The sequence below is a fragment of the Indicator indicator genome, chromosome 42 (genome assembly GCF_027791375.1).
Source record: "Indicator indicator isolate 239-I01 chromosome 42, UM_Iind_1.1, whole genome shotgun sequence".
In the NCBI taxonomy this organism is placed as follows: Eukaryota; Metazoa; Chordata; class Aves; order Piciformes; family Indicatoridae; genus Indicator; species Indicator indicator.
The window spans coordinates 697660-724945 of record NC_072051.1 but is presented as its reverse complement, the minus strand read 5'-3'; the positions used below and the strand labels follow the sequence as shown (position 1 = coordinate 724945).

The 27286-nt window shown below is 59.6% G+C and overlaps 2 protein-coding genes across 3 annotated transcripts; one reads left to right on the top strand and one right to left on the bottom strand.

Annotated features, from left to right (window-relative positions):
• The first annotated feature begins 393 nt into the window (after positions 1-393).
• PARD6A (par-6 family cell polarity regulator alpha) lies at positions 394-6868 on the top strand. The gene is made up of 3 exons (XM_054397201.1): positions 394-456; positions 1670-1892; positions 6033-6868. The coding sequence occupies exons 1-3, from the start codon at positions 394-396 to the stop codon at positions 6866-6868; spliced, it is 1122 nt and encodes a 373-aa protein (XP_054253176.1).
• Positions 6869-10175: 3307 nt separating this feature from the next.
• ENKD1 (enkurin domain containing 1) lies at positions 10176-26807 on the bottom strand. 2 transcript variants are annotated; one of them, XM_054397205.1, is made up of 7 exons: positions 26723-26807; positions 26296-26520; positions 24696-24868; positions 14854-15018; positions 12764-12933; positions 10949-11085; positions 10176-10356 (listed from the first exon to the last, which is right to left on the bottom strand). In XM_054397205.1, the coding sequence occupies exons 1-7, from the start codon at positions 26805-26807 to the stop codon at positions 10196-10198; spliced, it is 1116 nt and encodes a 371-aa protein (XP_054253180.1). In that variant the 3' UTR covers positions 10176-10195. The 2 variants fall into 2 exon arrangements, with proteins under 2 accessions (XP_054253180.1, XP_054253181.1); XM_054397206.1 differs by having other exon boundaries at positions 12764-12921; positions 14899-15018.
• Between the last annotated feature and the right edge of the window lie 479 nt (positions 26808-27286).

Genomic DNA, 27286 nt, shown 5'->3' with positions numbered 1-27286 from the left:
GTGCCACTGCTGATGCTCCCGGCGGCGGTGGGCTGCCCGTGCTTACCGTACCCGGTGCGGATGGCAGGAGCGGAGAAGCCGTGCCCGGGCGTGCCGCGGGGCGGGCGAAGCGGAGCTATCCCCAGCGTGGGGAGCGGGAGCGGCGGGGCCAGTGTAGGGAAGGGGGCGCGGCGGGGGGGGTCCGCCCGGTGCCGCCTCCGTTACCACGGCGACGTTGTCAGCAACCCCGCGGCCACGCCCCCCGCCCCGCCGTGGCCAATGGCGCGGCGCCGCCCGGCCTGCTCGCCGCTGACGTCATGGCCGGTGAAAATCCCCCGTGGCCGCGGGAGCGGCCGTGGCGGCGGCGCGGCCCCGGGGCCCGGTGCGGCCCCGCGGCCCGGCCCGGCCCGCAGCATGGCCAAGCACCACCGCACGCCCGCCCGTGCTGCCGAGCCCGTGATCGAAGTCAAGAGCAAGGTAGGTGCTGCCGCCACCGGCACCGGGGATGGGGATGGGGATGGGGATGGGGATGGGGCCGGGGCCGGGGCCGGTTCCGCCGGGTCACGACCGGGTGCGTCGCCTCTGCGCCAGGCAGCAGCACACGTGGGGTGGCACCGCGCACCGGAACGCGGGAGCCAGGCCGTGCCGCTGCCCCGCTCCGCGCCCCTGAGTTGCCGCCGCCGCTGCGGCGGTGGTGCTGCTGCCGGGGGCCTCCCCGAGCCCGGTCTGGTGGCCGCCGCCGTACGACCCGCCACCACGGGGCTCTGCAGGGCCCTGGGGGAACGCCGCTTGGCGCCGGTCGTGGCAGCCTATCCGGGGAGCGTTCGCCGGTGCGCGGTGCCGGCGGCCCCGGGGTGCGCGCAGCCCGGCTGCACTCCTCTCCCAGATGTGCTCTGGCCCAGCTGTGCTGTCACCCAGGCGTGCAGGGCACGTCTCCAGCTGTGCCACCCCCCAGCCGTGCACCCCCAGCAAGGGCCGAGCCCCCCCAGATGTGCAGCCTCCCTCCTCGCGCCGTGTACTCGCCCAGGTGTGGTCGCCCCCAGCTGGGCACGCGCGTCCAGATGTGTGCTCCCCTAGAGCACCCTCCCCCCGCCGTGTGCCCTCAGCCAGATGTGCAACTTCGCCCAGCTGTGCCCACCCGGCCAGCCCCTCGCCGGTGGACGTTTACCCGCTGCAGCCCTGCGCTCACCTGGCCGTGCCCTGCCTGCCCGGCTGCCTGGCAGGGTGCCCGGTGCCCTCCTTCCCGGGACTGCCCTGGCAGCCAGGGTGTGCTCCCCCGCTCCAGCAGCCCCAGCCCTGCAGCCTTCCTCAGCCTGTTCTTAATTGGCTTCCCCTTCGTCGTGACTGAAGGAGGCCCTAATTAAACGCTGTTGCTCACCAGGTGCCACGGCAGCGCCCATGTCGCAGGGAAGGACCTCCAGGTGGCACGGTGCCCGCCACCGTACCACGGTGGTATGGCCAGAGGGTCCATCCTCCTCCACCGACCACCTCTTTGCCCCCTTGGTGTTCTGGCAGGAGAAGGATTCCACTTCTTTCCCTGTGCTTTTGGGACGGCCTCTGGCCACCGGGCACCGCTGCTTTGGCGCTGCCAGGGCTCTGGAGCTGGCAGTGCCCGGCTCTGTCTGCATAGGTCCTGCTAGCCAGGGCCAGCCCTGCCCAGCCTGACCCTCCTCTTCCTCCCGCCCCACAGTTTGATGCCGAATTCCGGCGCTTCGCCATGCGGCGCTCGGGCGCGAGCAGCTTCCAGGAGTTCTACCGCCTGCTGCAGACGGTGCACCAGATCCCGCGGGTGGAGCTGCTGCTGGGCTACACCGACGTGCACGGGGACCTGCTGCCCATCAACAACGACGACAACTACCACAAAGCCCTCTCCTCCGCCTGCCCCCTCCTCAGGGTCATCATCCAGAAGAAAGGTAAGCAAGGCACTGGGGCCAGAGGAGGGCACTGGGGCCAGAGGAGGGCACTGGATCCAGAGGTAAGTACTGGATCGAGAGGAAGGCATAGGATCGAGAGGAGGGCACTGGGTGCAAAGGAGGGCACTGTATCCAGAGGTGGGCACTGGATCCCTGCTCCCCATCACTGGAGACCATGTCCTGTGGCACCACTGGTTCCATGCCCAGGCTGTGCCAGCTGCGGTGGCAGACAGCCATTTGCCATCCACCACCACCATGGGGACAGATGTGGAGGTGGTGGCACCGGGCTCCCACAGCCCCACTCTGGCACCCACACAGCTTCTCCTTGGCATCCCTTCTGTGTGGCAAAGGCACCCACAGCAGCCCAGCCCCACGTGCCAGGGTGAGCCAAGGCAAATCCTGGCACTTGCTGCCCTGGGAAGTGGCATTTCCCTGCCGGGCGTGTGTGGGCTCCCAGAACACACCACGAGTGCCACCTGGGAGCCCTGCCAGTTCCTGCCCCCAGGCACTGGCAGCCAGCGTTTTGGCAGGGCTTGGGGGGTGCCAGGTGCCACTCAGGTTCTGACGGGGGGAGGAGGAGGAGGGGGAGGAGGTTCATCTCCTCCTCGGCAGCCAGGGGCTCACCCAGATTGCAGCAGCATTCCTGGAGAGCAGCTCCCTCACACAGGAGTGAAAGCAGCAGCCCGGGGAGGATGAGCACCCAGGGCACACCTCCTGTCCCCTTCTGCTTGGGTTTAGTGGCACTGAGGCTTCTGAACCACCCAACAGAAGGGCACAGAGCTGGAGCCTGCTCTAAAGGCCCTGGCATCCTCAGCACAGTGCCCAGGGCGACTCTGTTTCCAGCTCACGTTAGTAACGTGAAGTCCTTGAGTGAGGGAAGGGTGATGTGGGTGGGCAGCCCTGAGTAAGGGGTGATGCTGGTGGGCAGCCCTGGCTGCCAGGCTGCTTTGCCTGCCCTTGAGAGAAGGCTGATGGGGGTGGGCAGCCCTGGGTAAGGGGTGATGGTTGTGGGCAGCCCTGGCTGCCAGGCTGCTTTTCCTGGGCTCTTAGAGAACCATGAAGGTCAGGAGAGACCTTTGGGTCCAACCAGCACCCAACTCTCACCAGCACCATGCTGTGCCTGGCCGCCCTGGCTGTGCGTTTCCTCTGGGGCCACTCAGCATGGTGGGCAGCAGTGGTGACCCAGGCTGCTGGCAGGAAGGAGCTGGAGCCTGTACTGTGCTGCAGCACCAAACCACCTCCTGTTCCTGGAGCACCACCCTAGAGCCAGGCTGCTGCAGAGGGGAGCCAGTGTGGGGCTCGGTGTGCCAGGGTTGCTGTGGGCACATCGCTCCTGTGCCCAGAGCCACCTCATCTGCTGCTGGGAGCAGAGTGGCTCCCAGGGCCACCTCACCTGCAAGGGCCCCTGGGTGACCCTGCTGAGCTGGCACGGTGCAGAGGGCAGGCAGCTGTGGCCCCAGCACCACCAGCACTGCAACCAGGAGGCTCAGAAGGCAGCACCAGTGAGCCCCAGCCCCCCACCGCCCGGCTGTGCCCCCGGGAGAGGGCCCCGTGGGGCCGGCAGCGTGGTGGGGAGGTGTGTGGAGAGGCCAGGAGCAAGAGCAAGGCCTGGGTGAGTCAGAGCTGATTTAGAATGGATCCAGGTCACCCTGGGGCTGGGGCTGTCATCGGACCAGTCTGGGTCAGGGAGGAATGTGGCTGTGGCTGGCAGGAGCTGCGCAGGCACTGCAGGGCTGCACCTCCCGGGGGGGCTGAAAAAGCATCACAGAATCCCAGAGTGCCTGGCTGGAAGGGACCCCAAGGAGCACCTGGGCCAAGCTCTCTGGGTGATGGTGGAGGTGCAGTGAGCTGCCCTGCAGCCTGGCAAGCTGGGGCTGGACAGTGCCCAGCACAGTGGACTGCACTGCTTGCCCTGGAGGTGATTCCAGTGCCTGGCTGTGCTCAGGGGTACACCTTTCCTTCTGGAGCTCAATGGGAATCTCCCCAGCAGGAACTTGTCCCCAGCACTCCTTGTCTTCTCCATGGCACTCCTGGTACCAAGGGAGTCTCCATCCTCCTGGCAGCTTCCCTTTGTGCACTGCTTCATGGTGGTTAAGGTCTCCCGTGAGCCTTCTCCTCTCAAGGCTGAACCATCCCAGCTCAAACACACAGCAAAGGCTGCAGCCTGGTGTCTGTCTCTCTCCCTCTCCCCGCCACCACCCCAGCATGAGAAGCTGTCCCGGTGGGGCAGCATGACCAGGCACAGCAGTGCTGGCCCTCCTTTGGCCAGGCTTGGCTCACAGGAAGGGCAGGGGAAAGCCTGGCACATCCCTGGGCTTGCCCACGGGGTGCTGGGCCCTGCCTGGCTCAGCCACTCCGTGCCCCTTGGGGAGCAGCTGAAATAGCTGTGGGAAAGCCTCCACCGCCCTTCCCCGAGCTAAAAATACACCCAGCCGGGAGGGTGTGCAGGGAGATATTTATAACCCAGGAGCCCTGGCAGGCTGGCAGGGGCAGGCAGCAATCCCACATCCCCCGGGCTTGGGGACAGCCCTGGCACCCCTGCAGCTGCAGCAGGGTGGTGCTGGGGGACACTGCTGGGAAGGCACTGAGGAGGCAGCGTCCAGAGCTGGGAGCCCTGCTGGAGATGGGGTGGGGAGAAACCCGAGACGGTTCAGGGGAGGCTCCTCAGCACCTGCTGAACGCAGCCGAGGGAGGGATGTGGCAGAGCTCGGCCCCACGGAGCAGCCAGCCCAAGGGCAAGGTCAATGCGTGTCAGACCCTGTGTGGTGGTGCCAGATGGTGGAGCAAGTGATAGTGTGGGATGCCATGGGGCTCTGGAGATGCTGCAGCCCTGGGCTGCACCAGGAGGTGGAGGGTCTCTGTCCTCAGGGGATGGCAGGACACAGCTGTGGCCATCCCCACCGTGTACCAGCAATGCTCCAGTGGGGACAGGGGACTCTGGGGCTGTCCCCTGGGACTTGACTCCCCCCTTGGGGAGCTGTCTGCCCCCTCCTGCTGGAGGGGTTCCCTCTCTGCAGACCCAAAGTGGGGCATGGCCATGGCTGCTGGGCCATCAGGGCCAGCAGCTCCAGTGTTAAGCTGCAGAGTTTGGCTTAGAGTGTGATTAAGGCTGAATCACTGCCTGGATCCCACTAATCCTGCCCTTGTGGCTGCTGGGTAATCCTGGAAGACGGGCCCGGAGAGACAGGCTGCAGGCATGGCCAGGGGCATGCTCTGGGGAGGAGCAGCTGGGGAGCTCCATCAGCAGGGCACTTCCCAACCCCCAGCAGGCTGCAGCCCCTGCCTGTAGCAAGGAGAGTGTGGCCAGCAGGGCTAGGGAGGTTCTCCTGCCCCCTCTGCTCTGCCCTGGTGAGGCCACAGCTGGAGCAATGGGTCCCAGTTCCAGAGAGACAGAGACCTGCTGGAGAGAGTCCAGGGGGAGCTATTAGGGTGATGAAGGGCCTGGAACATCTCTGCTGTGGAGAAAGGCTGAGAGCCATGGGGGTGTTTGGTCTGGAGAGGAGAAGGCTGAGAGGAATCTGACCAATGTCTGTAAATATCTGAGGGGTGGGTGCCAGGATGGAGGTGCCAGGCTCCAGGTGCCCAGGGACAGCACAGGGACCAACAGGGATGAGCTGGAAACCAGGAGGTTCCATCTCAACAGGAGGAGAATCTTCTTTGGTGTGAGGGTGCTGGAGCCCCAGAGGGGATCTGAGCAATGCTCAGCAAGAGCTGAAGGAGCTGTGGGGGGGCAAGAGGCTGGAGCCAGACTCTGCTCAGTGGTGTCCAGGGACACCCCAAGGGGCAGAGGGCACAAAATGGCAGCCAGGAGGTTCCATCTGAGCAGGAGGAGAAAGTTGTTTGGTGTGAGGGTGCTGGAGGCCTGGAGCAGGCTGCCCAGGAATCTCCTCTGGAGAGCTTCCAAACCCACCTGGATGTGTTCCTGGGTGCCCTTTAGCAGGGGGCTTGGGCTGGATGATCTCCGGAGGTCCCTTCCAACCCCTCCCCTTCTCCCATTCTCTAACTCTCCCCAGGGAGGGAGGGGTTGGCCTGGGTGACCTGCAGAGCTCCCTTCTAGGCACAGCGTTCTGTGATTCTACGATCCGCAGGCAGAGCCTAACCTGTGTCCTCCCTTGCCCTCCCCCTTTGTTTTTTTCACAGCCGAGTCGGACGCCGCCGTCTTCGCCTGCAACTCTCTACAGCGCCGTCGGAAGGGACTGCTGCGGCCGGCGCAGTGCCGCTCCAGGCCGCCCCTGCTGATCGGACTGCCGCAGGACTTCCGCCAGATCTCCTCTATCATCGACGTGGACATCCTGCCCGAGAGCCACCGCCGGGTGCGGCTGCACAAGCACGGCTCCGACAAGCCCCTGGGCTTCTACATCCGCGACGGCGTCAGCGTGCGGGTGGCGCCGCAGGGGGTGGAGAAGGTCCCCGGAGTCTTCATCTCCCGGCTGGTGAAGGGCGGCCTGGCGGACAGCACGGGGCTGCTGGCCGTCGGCGACGAGATCCTGGAGGTCAACGGCATCGACGTGGCCGGCAAGTCGCTGGACCAGGTGACGGACATGATGGTGGCCAACAGCCACAACCTGATCGTCACCGTCAAGCCTGCCAACCAGCGCAACAACGTCAGCCGCGGCCCCGGCCCCAGCAAAGCCTCGGGCAGCTCCGGGGTGTCCACTGACAGCACCCCCAGCCAACAGACCCCCAGCCCGGCCTCGCAGTACCTCAGCGCCTACAGCGCCGCCGACAGCGACGAGGAAGGCGACCTGGTGATCGAGAGTGACAATGCCGATGCTAACGCCGATGCCAACGCTGATGCCAGCGCCGCCGATGCCCTCTGCCCGCCCCTGGCCTGCCCCAACGGCGGCGGCGCCGCCGACGGAGCCCTGCCCTGCAGCCCCTCCCCGCACGGCTCTCTGCGCTCCGTGGGCAGCCACCAGGGCAGCCCGGGACGGGGAGGCGATGGGCATGAGGATGGCACCCTCCTGACACTATAGCCACGGTGGTGGGCATGAGGATGGCACCCTCCTGACACTAAAGCCACAGTGGAGGGTGAGCAGGAGGTTGGCACCCTCCTTGCCCTATAGCTGCAGTGGTGGGCAGGATGTTGGCACCCTCCTGACACTATAGCTGCAGTGGTGGGCACGAGGGTGGCACCCTCCTGACACTATAGTCACAGTGGAGGGTAGGTGGGAGGTTGGCACCTTCCTTGCCCTGTAGCTGCAGCGGTGGGTGGGATGTTGGCATTCTCCTTGCCCTATAGCTGCAGTGGTAGGCAGAAGGTTGGCACTCTCCTTGCCCTGTAGCTGCAGAGGTGGGTGGGATGTTGGCACCCTCCTTGCCCTGTAGCTGCAGTGGTGGGTGGGATGTTGGCACCCTCCCTGCCCTGTAGCTGCAGCGGTGGGTGGGCTGTTGGCACCCTCCTTGCCCTGTAGCTGCAGTGGTGGGTGGGATGTTGGCACCCTCCTTGCCCTGTAGCTGCAGCGGTGGGTGGGCTGTTGGCACCCTCCTTGCCGTGCTGCCACAGCAGGGGCTGGCTGCGGGCACCCGGGCAATGACGAGGCCGGGAGGCAGGGTTGGAGCAGGGCTTCCTGCCATCCTCTGTTGCCACCCTCTGCTGCCACCCACCATCCTGGCAGCCCTGCCCTGGCCCCTGCTCGCAGTAGGTAGGCACTGCCCCTCCGAGCCCCTCGCCTGCCTGCCCTGGTACCCCTGCCCGGCTGGGGTTCTGCTGCCCCAAGCAGCTCAGCGATTGCCACGGGCAGTAAAACCTTTTCTACAGAGTGCCCCCTGTGTGCCCACTTCCTGCGCCCACGGGGCTGCACCCCACAGCCCTCTCCACAGCACCAAGCAGCCCTGGGGCAGGACCCCTTGGTCCCCACCACTCCATCCCATGTGCCACGGGGCGGCAGGAGCTCTTCCGCCTGCCTTTCCAGCTTGCGTGCACCAGGCAGTGCCTGGCAGTGCCACCCTTGCCCACATGGTGTGGCCTTGCTGCTCCCCTGGTGACCCCAGTGTGGGCCCTGTGGGGTGGGCCAGGGACTCAGGGGGTGCTGAGGCTTTTCCCACCCCCTGCACAGTCCTGTCCCATGGGCACTTGTCCAGGATGTTCTGGGCACTGAGTCTGGCATGGGAGACTGATGCAGTGAGCCTTGCCTGTGCCCCCCGGTTCCCACCTTGGCCCTGCTGCAGTGCCCTTGGTACCCAGAGGATGCTGTGGGTGACACCTGGGTGGCAGCAGCACCTGAGCTGGCACTCAGCCCAGGGAAGCACTGCTGGGCTGGCACTCAGCCCCAGTAGGCACTGCTGGGCTGGCACAGCTCTGTTCTCCTCCAGCCCCAGGCCGAGGGGGCCATACCCACCCCTCCTGCCCACCTGGGGCTCCCAGTGCCCTCCCCAAGTGCCAGGCTGATGGTGGCTCTGGCCTTGGCTGTGCTGCTGGCCTGGTGCTCTGCGTTGCCCTGGCAGGGCCAGCAGCTGCCTGGGAACCACAGGGCTGGTTGAACACCAAGGCCCTGACTGTGCCAGCTCTGCCAAGGACCCTGCCAAGGGTCCCACAGCCCCAGGGGCCTCTCGTCAGCACTGCTGTCCAGGGCACGTGGTGGGACTGGATGAGGAAGAGGAGGAGGACCTGCTGCAGCTCCTGGGGCTGAAGGGATGGCACCATCTGGGTTCTGAGTGGCTGCCCAGAGCCACAACCCTGCCAGGGGCAGGCAGGGAGAGCCCTCAGTGAGGGCTAAAGCTGTCGGCTGCAGGGGTCCCAAGCAGGATGGCACTCAGAGTGCCCGGGCAGGGCCCAGGCAGGTGAGAGCTGGTTGGTCCTGCCCGGGCAGGGCAGGGAGGTGCCAGGGGGCTGGTGCCTGGGGGCTGGTGCCGGTGGCCCCCAGCTGCTCCCACCCAGCCGGCTCAGCCTGTTTGCCCCAGGGCAACCTGGGCTGCTCTTCCGGTTGGCACCTCCCCTCCTCCTGCCCTCACTGCCAAGAGCTTCCCCAGTCCCTGGCAGCAGCAGCAGTCCCCACAGCCCAGGGCAGTGCAGAGCCCTGGGTGCCGCAGGCAGGGCTGGTGCCCACCCTACAAAACGCTGCCCGGGAAGGAGCAACCCTGGGCAGCAAAGCTCCTGCCTGGGGCACCCCTGAGCAGCATCCCCACCCTGGGCACCCAAAGGAGACTGGGCACAGGCACAAGCTGCAACAAGGGACATTTAGATGGGACTTCAGGGGAACAAGTGCCCCTCTTGAGGGTGGCACAGCCCCAGCGAGGTGCTGGTGGCAACCCCAGCCTTGGAGATCTTCCTAATGCCTCTGGGCAAGGCCCTGAGCCCTGTGCCCAGCAGGAGCTGGACTGAGCCACCCAGCGCTCCTTGCCAGCTTCACCCCTTCCCTGTCCCACACAGCCGGACCCCTGCAGAGGCCTGCCCGGGTCCCACTGGAGGGAAGGAGGCAGAGACTTGACCTGCACATGGCCTCTGCTCAGCCTTGCCCTGCTGGCCTGAAGTCTGGCAGGGCTCAGAGCCCACCACCACCTCCCAGCACCTGGGCACTGGGAGAACTCCCTGCCCCCTTTGGGCTTCTGCAGACAGCAGCAGCAGGACCTGCAGCTCTCCACCTGCCTTCTGCTGCCCCCCAGCACTGCCCAGGCCCTGCTGTGCCCACTGGGAGCTGCACACACACCAAGGAAGCTTTCAGCAACCTGCTCTGGCTGGAGGTGTCCCTGCCCACAGCAGGGAGGGGTTGGAATTGGATGAGCTTCAAGGTGCCTCCCAGCTCCATCCATTCTATGTCCTGCCCCAGGACACCACAAAGCCTTCTTTGTATATCCACTCAGACCCCCTGCAGCCAGCCCAGCTCTGCCCTGGGCAGGAGGGACTGAAGCTCTGCACCTCTTGGCTGGCCCCAAGCAGGTCAGAGGGTGCCAAGGCAGGGTGTGGGCAGCACAGGTCAGTGCTCAGGAGCAGGGCACAGCAGGAGGCTTCTTGCAGCCAAGCCTGCAGGTGCCAGGGCCCAGCTCAGGGGGAAGAGGGCAGCAGAGGGAACCACAGGCAGCAGCACAGGAGACCTCCTACCAGGTTCTAGAAACATGTCAGAATGGAGCCATGGGTGCAGAGCAGGGAGCTGCCCCCTGAGAAGCCAAGCAGCAGAGACCAGCAGAGCAGAGGCCATCTCCCTCCCTGTGCACAGGGCACAGCTCTGGGGATGCTGCCTGCATGCTGGGCACTGTGGCTGCACTGCTGTGGGCCCAGGGCCCTGCCCTCCCCTCCTCCTCCTCCCCTCCTGAAGTGGTGATTGTCCCTTCCCAGCAGCTCTTCCTGCAGAGCTCCCAACAGCTCAGGAGTCCAGCTTGATGAAAACCTTGGGCCTTGAGAAGATCTTGATGGCCTCCTCCAGCTGGGAGAGCTTCCTCTCCAGCTCCACCTTCCTCTTCTGCATGCTGAGGGTGTCTGCACGCACTGGCAGCATCACCAGGTCCCTTATCAGCTGCTCCTGGCCTGGGAAAGAAAAGAAAAAAACACCACAAGCCAATCAGCAAGTTGTGTGAGTGGGCAGAGGGAAGAACTCCACCCTGCAGCTGAGGCTGTGACCTCCTCCTCAGGGAGGAAGGACTCAGGATTCCCATCCTCCTCTTCCTCACAGCTCAGCTGGAGCAGGGCTGCTGCACACCAGCACTGCCCAGGCCCTGCTGTGCCCACTGGGAGCTGCAGACACACTGAAGGAGCTTTCAGCAACCTGCTCTAGTAGGAGGTGCCCCTGGCCATGGGAGGGGGGGGTTGGAATTGGGTAAGGTTGGCAGGACCTGAGCTACCTGCTCCAGCTTGGAAGAACCAAAGGCTGGAATGGACACCTCTGAAGATTCCTTCCACCCAAACCCTTTCTGTCATTTCAAGAGCAACTCTAACAGCAGGTCCAGTGGAGAAGGCTGCTGCAGAGAGCCAGCCCTGTGACCTGCAGGTGCCACCAGCCTGAAAGGGCTTTCCAGGCACACAGCTCCTATCCCAGCCTCATTCTAGGGATCTGTGCCCTACAGCCCTTGTTTCTGGCTGGGATTGCCTGTCCCCCTCCCCCTGTTTCTCTTCCTCTTACTCTGCTTCAGGTTGCTGAGGGTCTCCAGACGCTGGCCCTCAGGCATCCTGCTGTGTCCAGCTGGTGTGTCCGGGTCTGGCAGGCTCCTCAGCTGCTCCTCTCGCTGCCTGCGCCACAGCTCCTTCCTCTGCAGCAGGCTGGCAGGGCAGAGCAGAGCACATCAGCACACCTGGCACCAGGGGCACCCAGGGAGGCACCAGTCAAGCCCTTCAAACCTCCATGTCACGGCCTGAGGACCACAGAGAGCCACCCAGCTGGCACAGGCCCTTGCCATGCAGGGGCACAGCCAGCTGAGGTGCATGGAGCAGCAAACGCTCCACAGGCACCAGGGAGATGCACTGAGGCCAACAGGAGGTCCCCAGAGACAAAGCCTTCTGCTCCTTGCTCCTGGCCCAGGCCACAGAGTCCTCTCAAAGCCATCTGTGGGCCAGGGATGGGATGAAGTGGGACAGAGCAGCTCAGAGCCAGGGAACAGCAGGCACAGCAGAGAGCCAAAGCCCTGGCACCGTGGTCAGCCCCAGGACAGGGTCACAGCAATCCAACACAGCCTCACAGCCAGCATCAGGCTCAAGGGACCCTCCCAGGGCATCCTGCCCACCCCCTGCAGGCAGCAGGGACACCTCCAGCTGCAGCAGGCTGCCCAGGGACACAGCCAGGCTGAGCTTGAATGGCTCCAGGGATGGAGCCTCCAGCACCTCCCTGGGCAACCTGTGCCAGTGTCTGCCCAGCCTCCCTGGGCACAACTTCCTCCTGAGCTCCAACCTAACTCTGCCCTGCTCCACTTCCAAACCATTGCCCCTGGGCCTATCCCCACAGCCCCTTCTGAACAGTCCCTCCCCAGCCTGCCTGCAGCTCCCCTGCAGAGCTTCAGCTGCAGCTCTCAGCTCTCCCTGCAGCCTTCTCTTCTGCAGGCTGCACAGCCCCAACTCTCCCAGCCTGGCCCCACAGCAGAGGTTCTGCAGTCTTCTGCTCATCTTTCAAGCCAGAGCTCCTAAATGCACCTCCCTGGTTGGATGTTCCCCCGGCTCCCAGGATGGAGCCTTGCAAGGCAGAGCAAAGGCTCCCAACCCAGAGCTCTTGGCATTGAAGCTCTGTCCCCTGGAGCAGGGCTTGCCAAGGGGCAGCAGCACAGAACTGAGAGCATTCCCATGCCAGCAGCACTGAGGCACAGCAAGGCAGGAGGAGACAAAATCCCCTGTGAGCCCAGACTGGCCATGGTGTACTCCTCAAGCCCAGAAACCAGGAGGGATTGATTGGGGTAGGGAAGCTGGGGAAGGATCTGGAGAAGAGGGCTGGGGAGGAGCAGCTGAGGGAGCTGGGGGGGTTTGGTGTGGAGAAGAGGAGGCTGAGGGAGACCTCATTGCTCTCTACAGCTCCTGAGAGGAGGCTGCAGCCAGGTGGGGGTTGGGCTCTGCTCCCCAGTCTCAGGGGATGGAAGGAGAGGAAATGTCCTGAAATTGTGCCAGGGGAGGCTTAGGTTGGAGAGGAGGCAAAATTTCTCTTCTGCCAGAGTGGTGAGGGATTGGCAGAGGCTGCCCAGGGAGGTGGTGGAGTCCCCATGGCTGGAGGGGTTGCAGAACTGTGGCCATGGCACTTGGGGCCATGGTTTGGTGACCATGGGGGGGTTGGGTTGGTGTGGGACTGGAAGATCCTGGAGGACCTTTCCACCCCAAACCCTTCTGTGGTGCCCCAGGACACAGTAGATTGTGCTGCTTGTGGCCCTGCCCCTGGCTCCTCCTCTCTCTGCACAGGAGCTGGGGGGCATGGTGGAGGGCAGTGGGCACGGTGTCATGGGCCAGTCTGAGCCATACTTACTACTGGGGCACGTGGCCCTTCTGCTGCCTGTTGTAGTCCTCCTGCTCCTGCTGCCTCTGCTCCAGCAGCTCTGCCAGGGCCTGCAGGGACTGGGAGCGCCGCAGCGGTGCCCGCTTGGCATTGAGGGCATTGTGCCTGATGAAGTCGATGCTCCTGCCCTCCACAGGCAGCTGCAGGGAGAAAAGGGAACAGCCCTCCCCTGGCACTCTGCCCCACAGGGCACAAAGTAGAGCAGCAGCACACAAGGCACTGAAGTGCAGGTGTGGGAGTGGCACAGCCCAGCCCAGCCCAACCCAGCAATGCCCCAACAATGCCCAGCCCAGCACAGCCCAGCCCAACCTAGCACTGCCCAGCCCAGCTCAGCCCAGCCCAGCCCAACCCAGCCCAGCCCAGCCCAGCCCAGTCCAACCCAGCACTGCCCAGCCCAGCCCAGCCCAACCCAACACTGCCCAGCCCAGCCCAGCCCAACCCAGCACTGCCCAGCCCAGCCCAACACAGCCCAACACAGCCCAGCCCAGCCCAGCCTAGCCTAGCCCAGCCCAACCCAGCCCAGCCCAACACAACACTGCCCAGCCCAGCCCAGCCCAGCCCAGCCCAACACAACACTGCCCAGCCCAGCCCAGCCCAGCACTGCCCAGCCCAGCCCAACACAACGCTGCCCAGCCCAGCCCAGCCCAGCCCAACACAACACTGCCCAGCCAGGCCCAGCCCAGCCCAACCTAGCCCAGCCCAGCCCAACCCAGCACTGCCCAGCCCAGCCCAGCCCAACCCAACACTGCCCAGCCCAGCCCAGCCCAACCCAGCACTGCCCAGCCCAGCCCAACACAACACTGCCCAGCCCAGCCCAACCTAGCACTGCCCAGCCCAGCCCAGCCCAGCCCAGCCCAACCCAGCCCAGCCCAGCACAACACTGCCCAGCCCAGGCCAGCCCAGCCCAACCTAGCACTGCCCAGCCCAGCCCAGCCCAGCCCAGCCCAGCCCAGCCCAGCCCAGCACTGCCCAGCCCAGCCCAACCCAGCCCTGCCCAGCCCAGCCCAGCCCAACCCAGCCCAGCCCAGCCCAACCCAACACTGCCCAGCCCAGCCCAGCCCAGCCCAGCCCAGCCCAGCCCAACCCAACACTGCCCAGCCCAGCCCAGCCCAACCCAGCCCAGCCCAACCCAACACTGCCCAGCCCAGCCCAACCTAGCCCTGCCCAGCCCAGCCCAGCCCAGCCCAGCCCAGCCCAGCACTGCCCAGCCCAGCCCAGCAGGCAGGCAGAGGCTCTGGGCACCAAGCACCATGCCTCAAAGTGGCCTTTCTGAGGTCCCCAAGGTGCCCTCTCAGCAGAAGGACAGAAAGAACCAGACTGGACACAGTCCAGGTGAGCACTTGGGAGCCCATCAGGTGAGAGGAAGGTGAGAGGAAGGTGAGAGTGGTCAGGCCCTCAGCAGGTCAGCAATGCACCAGAGCTGCTGGCAGAGCAGGAGCTGAGCTGCCCCTTGGGGCACTGCCCACAGACGGCCTCCAGTGCTTCAGAGAGGGCAGAAGGGCACTGGAGGTGGGGTTCAGGTTCTCCTCCATGGGAGCTTCCACCCCGGTTCAGCTCAGGTACTCCACAGCATCTGGGAACCCACAAACCAACCAAGCAAGGAGCAGCCTGGGACCTGCCAGGCTGCCTGAAAGCTCCCAGCTGCTACCAGGGATTTATCCCCAGCTCCCACACTGATACCCAGTGCCCAGGGGCCACAGTTCCTTTGGTGTCCAAATCCCCCAAGACCTCCTGGGAGAAGCAGGTTGGACTCCACTGGCACTTGCAGGGCAAGGAGGAGGTGGCATTCTCACAAGGACCTTCACCAGGATGCAGCAGAGGGTGGCAGGGGCAGACCCTGCGTGCCCCCCACACCACCCCAGGGACCATGGCCCTACTCCTTGCCCCTTCAGCCAGGCCCAGACCTTGCTGCTCACACAGCACATCTGCCCCAGTTCTTCAGAAGGCAGGCAGAGGGCAAAGCAGGAGGCAGAGGGCAAAGCAGGAGGCAGAGGGCAAAGCAGGAGGCAGATAGCGGTGCCAGGAGGCCCTGGCATGGCTGCAGGCAGGGTGCAGCTCACCTTGGTCCCTGCAGCTGCTGCCTCTGCAGCCTCTGTGTCTGCTGCTGCTGCTTTGGCTCTGGAAGGCCGTGGGGACAGTGACTTGCAGGGCTTGATGCCAGGGCCACAGCCAGAATAGGCCCTCAGGAAGTTCAGAGCCTCTGGGTTGGGAGGTGGGCAGCACTCCTGGGAAGGGCAAGAAGAGAGGCACTGGCAGAGGGCAGCTGCAGCACACAGAAACCTGCCCAGCCAAGCCAGGGCTGGGCAGAAGGGCCTGGGGGAGGCAGCTGGACCCAGCCAGCAAGCAGACTGCCTGAAGTGTCACCTGAGATACCAACCCACCTGAGACACCAACCCACCTGAGACACCCACCTGAGACACCAACCCACCTGAGACACCTACCTCAGACACCCACCTGAGACACCTACCTGAGACACCCACCTGAGGCACCCACCTCAGACACCAACCCACCTGAGACACCCACCCACCTGAGACACCAACCCACCTGAGACACCTACCTGAGACACCAACCCACCTGAGACACCAACCCACCTGAGACACCTATTTGAGACACCCACCTGAGACACCAACCCACCTGAGACACCTGAGACACCAACCCATCTGAGACACCTACCTGAGACACCCACCTGAGACACTGTGATGGTTTGAAACTTTTTAATTTTACTTTGCAAAGTTCAAGCAGAGAAAGTGAAAGAGTGTAAATAGATCACTTTGGGTATAAGAAAGCAAAATGCTGATTGTTCTAAACACTTCCATTGGATGGATAGAAATGTTTAAGAACTACTACTCAAACCAAAGTGGGCACTTTGCAATGTGCAGTGGGGGCAGTTGCTGGGCTGTCTGGCTGCTGTTTCTTCCTCTCTTCTGGCTGAAGATAACACACTGACCTTGGTGAGCTAAGTTAACAACTTCTCTGCTTTAGCTAACTCTGCTTTCTGCCAGGGGGACCTAGGGGGAGGCCCCTGGGAGAGAGGCCCCTTGGGAAAGGTCCCCTTTGGGGGGAAGCAAAGGGAGCTTGGTTGTGGTTTTTTTTCTGTTGATTGTATATATTTGTAAATGTTGTGAATTTTGTCTATTTGTACATATTCATTGCATTTCATCATAGATTGTAGATTCTGCTTGTAAATACAGCCTTCATTTGCTTCCAGACTGGGCTAGCCTGGTTATTGTCAGTGTGGGGGGAATTTCAGCTCACACCAACACACTTTTTATTTTTGGCGCCCAACGTGGGGCTCGATTGCTTGTTTGATTTATTCCTGCTCAGATAAGGAAGCAAAATGAAGCTGTTTTGGATTCTGAGTCATTTTATTTCATCTGTTATCAGTGTGATTGTCTATAGATGGGCCGTTTCTGCCATGATAGACAAGATTGTGAGATATGTGGCATATAAGTCATTTCTTTGGGTTAAGAACAAGTTACTAAATGTGGTTGGATTCTGTTGTGGTCTTATTGGGCCTAGAAGCTATGGTAACTCAACTATGGATCTGCTAGCAGACACATTTGAGTTTGTTACTCCTCTTACAACTACAGAGGGTCTTTGGAACCAGTGGTACCCTAGATATCTTGTACTAGCCTTAATTTTGTTGCTTCTTGGAATAATCATATGGCTACTGATAGCACTGTGTCAAGAAGGACATAAGGCTACTTGCTCTTGCAACCTGCGTAGATGTAAGAGGAAACATAGAAAAGCTCAGAGAGGTTCGGAATTGGTTTCTGATTCTGATTACGGTGACCAAGAAATCACAGTTCAGGTTTGTGAGAAAGCTGCTGATAGCCCTGACTCAGAGCCAGCAGCAGTAGCTGCGGGACCATTGCCAGTAGGTCTGGGAAATGTGCCAGTCTGATATAACAGCCGTGGCTACTCAGGCAGGCGCCATTGACAAGGCACAGGCAGACACAGCTGCACAGGCAGGCACCGTTGATGAGGCACAGTCTCCTCCTCCTCCCTCTGCTGCCCAGATGGACGCAGCAGCGGCTGCAGGGTCTCAGAGTGTACCTGCTGACTCTGCACAGGATCCTTCTGTTCCTGCTGATTCTGTACAGATTCCCTCTGCACCTGCCAACTCTGCACAGAATCCCTCTGTACCTGCTAACCCTGCACAGAATTCCTCTCCTCCTGCCAACTCTGCTGTGAATGTGAAAGCCAACCCAGTAAATTTGGTTGCCACTGTCACCAGAAAGCGCAAAGGAGCTGCAGAAGGTGCAGATGGTGCAGGAGATGGTGCAGATGGTGCACATGGAGATGAGGGTCCTTCTACTCAGGGTCCCTCTGTTAAGAAAGATCCTTCTGGTGAGGAAGAGAAGGTTAGCCTTAAAACTCTGGTAGACCTCTTGAGACCACACATGGATGATGGAGATGTAGGTGGGGATGTGGACCTTGGTAAATTAGCAACTGCTGGCAGAGCCTCTGAACTCCAGGAAATTGCACGGAGGATTACAACAGGATTATGGGGACAGCGACCTGAGGATGATGATGATGATGATGAGGATGACATACAGTCAGCTAATGCACCCAGAGAGGAAATTAGACATGTGAGGAAGGATTACATCAGAGGAGATAATGAGCCTGTCCTGTCTTGGTTAGCCAGGTGTTTTGATATGGGAGCCCCAGCATTGGTGGTAGGTGATAAATCGGCCTCTCAGTTGGGGATGCTGTCAAAGGATACAGGCATAGACAGGCACCTAGGCAAGTGCATTGGTAAAGTTTCTCTGTGGGCACGCCTCCTACTGGCAGTCTCGCTGAGGTACCCCAGCAGAGATGATTTACCATGGAACCCTAAGCCTTGGACCACAATAGCTGAGGGAATCAAGAGTCTGAGAGAATTTGCTGTGAGGGAAGTAATGTATGGAGATCATAAGACTCTGAATCCTGATGAAATTCCTGTTGGAACAGGCCTTGCCAAAAAGCTTATTAAGCTTGCTCCTCCTAATTATGCTACTATTCTGGCAAGCAGGATTGTGGCAAGAAATTATGGTGGAGTGCCTCCCACTGTTGGCCATTTCACTGACCAAATGAGGCAATTGGAGGATAGTCTTGCACGTACTTCTTTGGTTTCAGCCATTGAAACTCTGTCTGGAGAGATAAAAAGAATTGCATGAAAGAGCTGAAGGAGGAACTTAAAACCTCCATATCCAACTTGATGAAGGGGGATGATTCTGATTCCTCTTCCTCCAGATGGATACAAGTTTCAGCTGTTAGGAACAGATGTGCTCCAGGAAGGCCATTCCAGAATAGGTCAAACCAAAACAGACAGCAGAGGCAATCACGTGGCAGTATCTGGATAACTCTGCGTGATCAGTTTGGTGAGAACATGAACAGATGGGATGGTCAACCAACTTCTGATCTTTTCAAGAGGTTACGGGAGCTGCAGAGGGGCAGATCCCGAGCTAGCAATACCAGGAGGGTAGCTGTCACTTCCTCAGTTTCCCAGAACAACTCTGATAGCTCCAACAGTGATCCTAATTCTGGTGCTGGACATTGTGCCAGCTGTACATGTGGAGGTAATCCCCACCATTAGGGGTGCCCTGCCTTCCGCCAGGGGGAGGTAAGGGATAATGGAGATAACAGAATCTATTGGGATGTGTACATCCAGTGGCCTGGCACTTCAAAATTTCAGAAGTACAGGGCCTTGGTTGACACAGGAGCTCAGTGCACCATAATACCATCAAATTATCAAGGGGGAGAATCTATAACTATTCAGGGAGTCACTGGTGGATCTCAAGAGTTGTTTAAGATAGAGGTTGACATAAGTTTAACTGGGAAGCAGTGGAAGAAACATACTATTGTAACAGGACCTAATGCACCTTGTATTTTGGGAATTGACTTTCTGAGAGAAGGGCGTTTTAAAGACCCTAAGGGTTACAAATGGGCTTTTGGAATAGCAACTGTAGAAATTGATGGAGGGAAATTGAAGTTGTCCATTAGACCTGAGCTTTCAGATGAATCTGCAGTTGTGGGACAACATGAGATAGAGGATGTAAAGCTGCCGGTTGCTTCTCAAACTGTGCATCACAGACAATACAGAACCAACCGTGACTCTTTGGTGCCCATTCAAAACTTGATTCGTCAGTTGGAGAGTCAGAAGGTCATCAGCAAAAGTCATTCACCTTTCAACAGTCCAATCTGGCCTGTGAGAAAGCAGAATGGAGAGTGGCGTCTGACAGTTGATTTCCGTGCCTTGAATGAAGTAACTCCACCCATGAGTGCAGCTGTGCCAGACATGATGGAACTCCAATATGAGCTGGAATCCAAGCAGGCCAAATGGTATGCTACCATAGACATTGCTAATGCTTTCTTCTCTATTCCCATAGCAGAGGAATGCAGGCCTCAGTTTGCTTTCACCTGGAGAGGCATTCAGTACACATTCAATCGTTTGCCCCAGGGGTGGATTCACAGTTCAACCATCTGCCATGCAGTGATCCATGATGCTTTGGAGAAAGGTGGAGCTCCAGAACACATTCAGTTCATCGATGACATCATCGTCTGGGGTGAGACTGCTGAAGAAGTCTTCGAGAAAGGTAACAAAATCATTGACATTCTCTTGCAAGCTGGTTTGGCTATCAAGCGAGACAAGGTGAAAGGACCTGCCAGAGAAATCCAGTTTCTGGGAGTGCGGTGGCAAGATGGTCGCCGTCACATCCCAATGGATGTGATAAACAGAGTCTCCACCATGGCAAATCCCATCAACAAGAAAGAAACTCTGCGTTTCTTAGGCATAGTGGGATTTTGGAGACTGCACATTCCTGGATACAGTCAGATTGTGAAACCTCTATATGATGTGACTCGAAAGAGAAACAGTTTCCAATGGGGTCCTGAGCAACAAGCAGCCTTTGACCAGATCAAGCGAGAGGTAGTCCAAGCGATGGGTCTGGGACCTGTCCGAACTGGTCCAGACATTAAGAACATTCTGTACACGGCCGCGAGTGACAATGGTCCAACCTGGTGCTTATGGCAAAGAGCTCCAGGGGAGACACGAGGACGTCCTCTTGGTTTCTGGGGTCGTGGCTACAGAGGCTCAGAGGCAAACTACACTCCAACAGAGAAAGAGATTTTAGCTGCTTATGAAGGAGTGAAAGCTGCTTCTGAAGTGATTGGAACTGAGTCACAACTTCTTCTAGCTCCTGGATTGCCAGTTCTGAATTGGATGTTCAAAGGCAAAGGTTCTTCACCACATGCTACCTGGTCTAAGTGGATGGCTCTGATAACACAGAGAGCTCGAATGGGAAATCTCGAAAGGCCTGGTTTGGTGGAGGTGATCACAAACTGGCCAGAAGGCACAAGCTGTGCTAAACCTCCAGAGGAGAGAGTAACTCGTGCTGAGGAAGCTCCTCCTTACAGTGATCTGTCTGATGATGAAAAGAGATATGCTTTGTTCACAGACGGTTCCTGTCGTCTTGTTGGGAACAAGCGGAGATGGAAATCTGCAGTGTGGAGCCCAACGCGCAGAGTTGCAGAAGCGAGAGATGGAGAAGGAGAATCCAGTCAATTTGCAGAGGTAAAAGCTGTCCAGCTAGCTCTTAACATAGCTGAACGTGAGAGATGGCCAAAGCTTTATCTCTACACCGACTCGTGGATGGTAGCCAATGCCTTGTGGGGTTGGCTGAAAGACTGGAAGAAGAATGGCTGGCAGAGGAAAGGAAAGCCAATCTGGGCTGCAGATCTGTGGCAAGACATTGCTGCTCACATTGAGAGAATCCCAGTGAAAGTGAGACACATCGATGCTCACATTCCTAAGAGCAAAGCTACTGAGGAACAACAACACAACCATCAGGCAGATCTAGCTGCAAGAGTTTCCCAGGTGGACACAAACTCTGATCCTGATCCTGATCTTGACTGGAAACACCGAGGTGAGCTGTTCTTAGCTCGGTGGGCCCATGACTCGTCAGGACATCAAGGCAGAGATGCAACCTACCGATGGGCTCGTGACAGATCCATTGACATTTCCATGGATGCTATCACACAAGTCATCCATGACTGTGACATTTGTGCTGCTATTAAGCAGGCAAAGCGGATCAAGCCCTTGTGGTACGGTGACCGATGGTCCAAGTACAAGTATGGTGAAGCCTGGCAGATTGACTACATCACTCTACCTCGTTCTCCATCTGGTAAGCAGTATGTGCTGACTATGGTAGAGGCAAGCACTGGATGGCTGGAAACTTATCCAGTTCCTCATGCAACTGCACGTAACACCATTCTTGGCCTGGAGAGACAAATCCTGTGGAGACACGGAACTCCAGAGAGGATTGAGTCGGACAATGGAACTCATTTCAAGAACAATCTTGTAAAAAACTGGGCCAAAGAGCACGGCATCGAGTGGATATTCCACATTCCCTACTATGCACCAGCTGCAGGGAAGATCGAACGCTACAACGGTTTGCTGAAAACCACTCTCAAAGCCATGGGGGGTGGATCTTTGAAGAACTGGGAGAAACATTTAGCACAAGCAACCTGGTTGGTGAATAGTAGAGGTTCAGTGAATCGAGCTGGACCTGCCCAATCAGATTTGTTGCGAAAGGAGGAAGGTGATAGAGTTCCTGTTATCAGAGAAAAGAATCTGTTAGGCAAAACTGTTTGGGTATTTTCTCCGTCAGGAGAGGCCAAACCTGTCCGAGGGGTGGTTTCTGCTGAAGGTCCTGGTCACACCTATTGGGTGATGCAAGAAAATGGTGAAATTCAGTGTATTCCACAAAGAAATCTAACTTTGGCTGAGAGAGGTTAAATTCAGAGTGTTGCGCAGATACAGCATCGCGCCCAAGAGGAGAGTTCATGAGATCTACGGTGCACGAACCCTGAGAGCCCTGAGTCACCTGAGAGTCCCTGTTCCTTTCTTCGCTCCATCTGCGAGGAAACAAGCTGTTTGCTGTTTTTCCTGTGATTTGACTCTTTTGAATCATCTACATCTGAGATAGCCGGAATGGACTATGGTCTTTATTCACCTATTGTTGTAGATATTATTTTAGATTAGATAAATGGTAGTAGCAGCCAATGGAATTGTTTAGAAGGGGTGGACTGTGATGGTTTGAAACTGTCTTTTTAATTTTTCCTTGCAAAGTTCAGAACAGAGAAAGTGAAAGAATGTAAATAAGTCACTATTGGGTGTAAGAAAGCAAAATAACGATTGTTCTAAACACTTCCATTGGATAGATAGAAATGTTTAAGAACTATTACCCAAAACAAAGTAGGCACTCTGCACATTCTGCGTTCGGCAGTGGGGGCAGTTGCTGGGCTGTCTGGCTGCTGTTTCTTCTTCTCTTCTGGCTGAAGATAACACGTACTGACCTTGGCAGCTAAGTTAACAACTTTCTGCTTAACTAACTCTGCTTCTCTGTCCAGGGGGATCTGGGGGGAAGCTCCTGGGAGAGAGAGAGGCCCCTTTGGGAGGGTCCCCTTGGGGGGAAGCAAAGGGAGCTTGGTTCTGCTTTTCTGTTGATTGTATATATTTGTAAATGTTGTGAATTTTGTATATTTGTACATATTCATTGCATTTCATCGTAGATTTTAGACTCTGCTTGTAAATACAGCCTTCATTTGCTTCCAGACTGAGCTAGCCTGGTTATTGTTGGTGGGGGGGGAATTTCAGCTCACACCGACACACTACTACTCAAACCAAAGTGGGCACTCTGCAATCTGCAGTGGGGGCAGTTGCTGGGCTGTCTGGCTGCTGTTTCTTCCTCTCTTCTGGCTGAAGATAACACACTGGCCTTGGTGAGCTAAGTTAACAACTTCTCTGCTTTAGCTAACTCTACTTTCTGCCAGGGGGACCTGAGGGGAAGCTCCTGGGAGAGAGGCCCCTTGGGAAAGGTCCCCTTTGGGGGGAAGCAAAGGGAGCTTGGTTGTGGTTTTTTTTCTGTTGATTGTATATATTTGTAAGTGTTGTGAATTTTGTCTATTTGTACATATTCATTGCATTTCATCGTAGATTTTAGACTCTGCTTGTAAATACAGCTTTCATTTGCTTCCAGACTGAGCTAACCTGGTTATTGTCAGTGTGGGGGGAATTTCAGCTCACACTGACACAGACATCTACCTGAGACACCTACCTGAGACACCAACCCACCTGAGACACCCACCTGAGACACCTACCTGAGACACCAGCCCACCTGAGGCACCTACCTGAGACACCAACCCACCTGAGACACCTACCTGAGACACCAACATGAGACACCTACCTGAGACACCAGCCCACCTGAGACACCTACCTGTGACACCTACCTGAGACACCAACCCACCTGAGACACCTACCTCAGACACCCATCTGAGACCTCCTGCCCCTCTCTCTGCCTCCTGTCTCCTCTCTGCCTCCTGCCTCCTCTCTGCCTCCTCTCTGCCTCCTCTCTTCCTCCTGCCTCCTCTCTGCCTCCTCTCTGCCTCCTGCACCTCTCTGCCTCCTGCCTCCTCTCTGCCTCCTCTCTGCCTCCTGCCTCCTCTCTGCCTCCTCTCTTCCTCCTGCCTCCTGCCTCCTCTCTGCCTCCTGTCTTCCCTCTGCCTCCTGTCTGCCTCCTGCACCTCTCTGCCTCCTGCCTCCTGCGCCTCTCTGCCTCCTGCACCTCTCTGCCTCCTGCACCTCTGCCTCCTGTCTCCTCTCTGCCTCCTGCCACCTGTCTCCTGCCTCCTGCCTTTTCTGCCTCCTTCCACCTCTCTACCTCCTTCCACCTCTCTGCCTCCTTCCACCTCTCTGCCTCCTGCCTCCTCTCTACCTCTTTCCACCTCTCTTCCTCCTTCTATCTCTCTGCCTCCTGCCACCTGTCTCTGCAGGAACCCCCAGAGCACAAGAACTCAGCAGGCAGGAGCTGCTGCGCACAGACCTCCCCCTCCCCAGGGCAGAAGGGCTCTCAGTCTCCCTCTGAGCAGGGGATCTGTCACACAGGATTGCAAGAGGTCCTCCAGCACACAGGGGTTAGCTCCCCTCTTGGAAGGGTCAGAGGTGTCACAGAGGTTGGTGGCAGAGCAGGGAGGAGGGACACAGCAGCTGGCTCAGGAATTGTGCTGCCAGCTCTTGCAGTTGGTGTCTGCACAGGATCTGAGTGGGCAGAGGTGGTGACCCAGCTGGACAGCAGCTTGCAGGAGGGTTCAGGGATCTGACCCTAAGGGTGGGGGGCAAGGGGCTGGGGCCAGGCTCTACTCAGTGGTGCCCAGGGACAGGCCAAGGGGCAGAGGGCACAAACTGGCAGCCAGGAGGTTCCATCTGAGCAGGAGGAGAAAGTTGTTTGGTGTGAGGGTGCTGGAGGCCTGGAGCAGGCTGCCCAGAGAGGTTGTGGAGTGTCCTTGTGTGGAGAGCTTCCAACCCCCCCTGGGCACTGTGCTCCTGGGCAAGCTGCTGTGGGTGCCCTGCTGGGGCAGGGGAGTTGGACTGAGGGGTCACCAGGGGTCCCTTCCAGTCCCACCCTGCTGGGGCTGTGTGGTGGAGAGCCACTGTGAGCCCACAGGCTGCAGAGCCTCTGAGCACCATGAGCTGTGCCACCACAGCTTTCAGCACAGACCCCAGGCAAGCAGCAGTGCCCCAAACCCTGGGGAGATGCCCAGGCAGCTGGATGCACCTCTGGCCACAGCTGGACAGGCTGCTCTGCAAAGGGCAAGCAGGAGCCCCCCAGGCAGGGGCTGGGATGAGCTTCTCTCCTCAGCCTTGCCCTGTGTGGGGCCTCCCCTTGCTCAGCCAGGCTGGGGATGATCATTGGCTCTCCAGAGCCAGATGTTGCCCCTCTGCCACATCTGCACACCCTGCTTCAGCTCCTTCTTGCACCCAGAGCTCTGCCTGGGCCTCCACCCTCTGCAGCACCCCTGGAGCCTGGTGCCTGACCCCCGTGCCAGGCCAGGAGGGCTCCTGAGCTCCCTGGGTACCAACCTGCAGCTTGGCCTTCACCTTGGACTCCACCTTCTCATACCTCTGGGATCTCCAGAGGGCTCTCACAGGTGTGGGCTGGCCCTGCCCCTGGGCTCGCTGCTTCTCCTTGCACTGCCTCTGAATCTCCTTCAGCCTCCTCCTGTTCTCCTGCTTGTGGTCCTTGGCCTCCTGCCCTGCACACAGGGGGACACAGCCTACAGCCACTGCTGCCAGGGCACTGCCACCACTGCCCTAGCAATGCCAGCACTGCCCCAGCACAGCCACCACTGCCCACAGCTGCCCCAGCATTGCCAACACTGCCACAGCTGCCCCAACACTGCCATCACTGCCCACAGTTGCCCCTCACAACCTCCTCCTCCACAGGCAGACGAAGCTCTGTCCCCTTCTGCACACAGGCAATCTGCAGAGGGAGGACCTGTGGTGGACCAGGGGTGGTGAGAGACTGGCACAGGTTGCCCAGGGAGGTGGTGGAAGCCTCCTGCCTGGAGGTTTTTGCAGCCAGGCTGGAGGTGGCTGTGAGCAACCTGCTGTGGTGTGAGGTGTCCCTGCCCATGGCAGGGGGTTGGAGCTGGCTGAGCCTTGAGCTCCCTTCCAGCCCTGACAGCTCTGTGATTCTGCTCCATTCCAGACCCTGCTCCATCCCAGGCTCTGCTGCTCCATCCCAAGCCCTGCTCCATCCCAGACCCTGCTCCATCCCAGGCTCTGCTGCTCCATCCCAAGCCCTGCTCCATCCCAGGCTCTGCTGCTCCATCCCAGGCTCTGCTGCTCCATTCCAGGCCCTGCTCCATCCCAGACCCTGCTCCATCCCAGGCTCTGCTGCTCCATCCCAGGCTCTGCTGCTCCATCCCAGGCTCTGCTCCATCCCATGCCCTGCTCCATCCCAGACCCTGCTCCATCCCAGACCCTGCTCCATCCCAATCCCTGCTCCATCCCAGACCCTGCTCCATCCCAGGCTCTGCTGCTCCATCCCAGGCTCTGCTGCTCCATCCCAGACCCTGCTCCATCCCAGGCTCTGCTGCTCCATCCCAGACCCTGCTCCATCCCAGACCCAGCTCCATCCCAGGCTCTGCTGCTCCATCCCAGACCCTGCTCCATCCCAGGCTCTGCTGCTCAATCCCAGACCTGCTCCATCCCAGACCTGCTCCATCCCAGGCTCTGCTGCTCCATCCCAGACCCTGCTCCATCCCAGGCTCTGCTGCTCCATCCCAGACCCTACTCCATCCCAGACTCTGCTCCATCCCAGACCCTGCTCCATCCCAGACCCTGCTCCATCCCAGACTCTGCTCATTTCCAGACCCTGCTCCATCCCAGGCTCTGCTGCTCCATCCCAGACCCTGCTCCATCCCAGGCTCTGCTGCTCCATCCCAGACCCTGCTCCATCCCAGACTCTGCTCCATCCCAGACCCTGCTCCATCTCAGACCCTGCTCCATCCCAGACTCTGCTCCATCCCAGACTCTGCTCCATTCCAGACCCTGCTCCATCCCAGACTCTGCTCCATCCCAGACCCTGCTCCATACCAGACCCTGCTCCATCCCAGACTCTGCTCCATCCCAGACCCTGCTCCACCCCAGGCTCTGGGCAGTGGCTCCCTGTACTTACTCCTGGCTGGCAGGTGCCCCTCAAGGGAGATGCCCTGGAGCTGCAGCAGGAGGCTGAGGGTCCCCTTCTGTCCCCTCTGCAGGCAGTGCCTCCCGCTGGGGCGGACCCCAGGGGCTGTGGGCACCGGGCGGGCACTGCCTGGAGCAGGGGGGGAGCTGCCAGCAGGGGTCAGGGGGCCAGAGGCAAACTCCAGCTTCTGAGAATTCCCTTCCAGCCTGCCTCGAGCTGCAGAGAAAGAAAGAGAAGGACATCAGCAGGAAAGGAGCTGACACTTCAGACACCACCAAAGAGCTCCTCCCCACCCCACCGAGCTCTGCAGAGCCCTTCGAGGAACACCCCCCCCCCATGGGGAAACCCTGCAGCAGTCTCAGCAAGCTGTGCTCTGCCCAAGCACAGCCCCAGATCTGCCAGGGGCACAGGGACTCACCAGAGCAGGGATGCCTGAAGCAGGCTGGAAGCACAGCAGGGTCTGGAGGGATGGGGCCAGAGATCCTGGAGGGATCCTTAGACATCCTGTGGGCCCCAAGGGCCACCTCTGGGTGGGGAAGGGACAGAGCCAGGTAAGAAACAGCCACAGCACAGCCACAGTCACAGAACAACCACAGCCACAGAACAACCACAGCCACAGCCACAGCACAGCCACAGCCACAGCCACAGCACAAGACACAGCACAGCACAGCCACAGCAGAGCCACAGCACAGCCACAGCCACAGCCACAGCACAGCCACAGCAAAGCACAACCACAGCACAGCCACAGCACAGCACAGCCACAGCACAGCCACAGCCACAGCACAGCCACAACCACAGCACAGCCACAGCACAGCCACAGCACAGCCACAGCCACAGCACAGCCACAGCACAGCCACAGCCACAGCACAGCACAGCCCAGCACAGCCACAGCACAGCCACAGCCACAGCCACAGCACAGCCACAGCACAACTACAGCACAGCCACAGCACAGCCACAGCACAGCACAGCCACAGCACAGCCA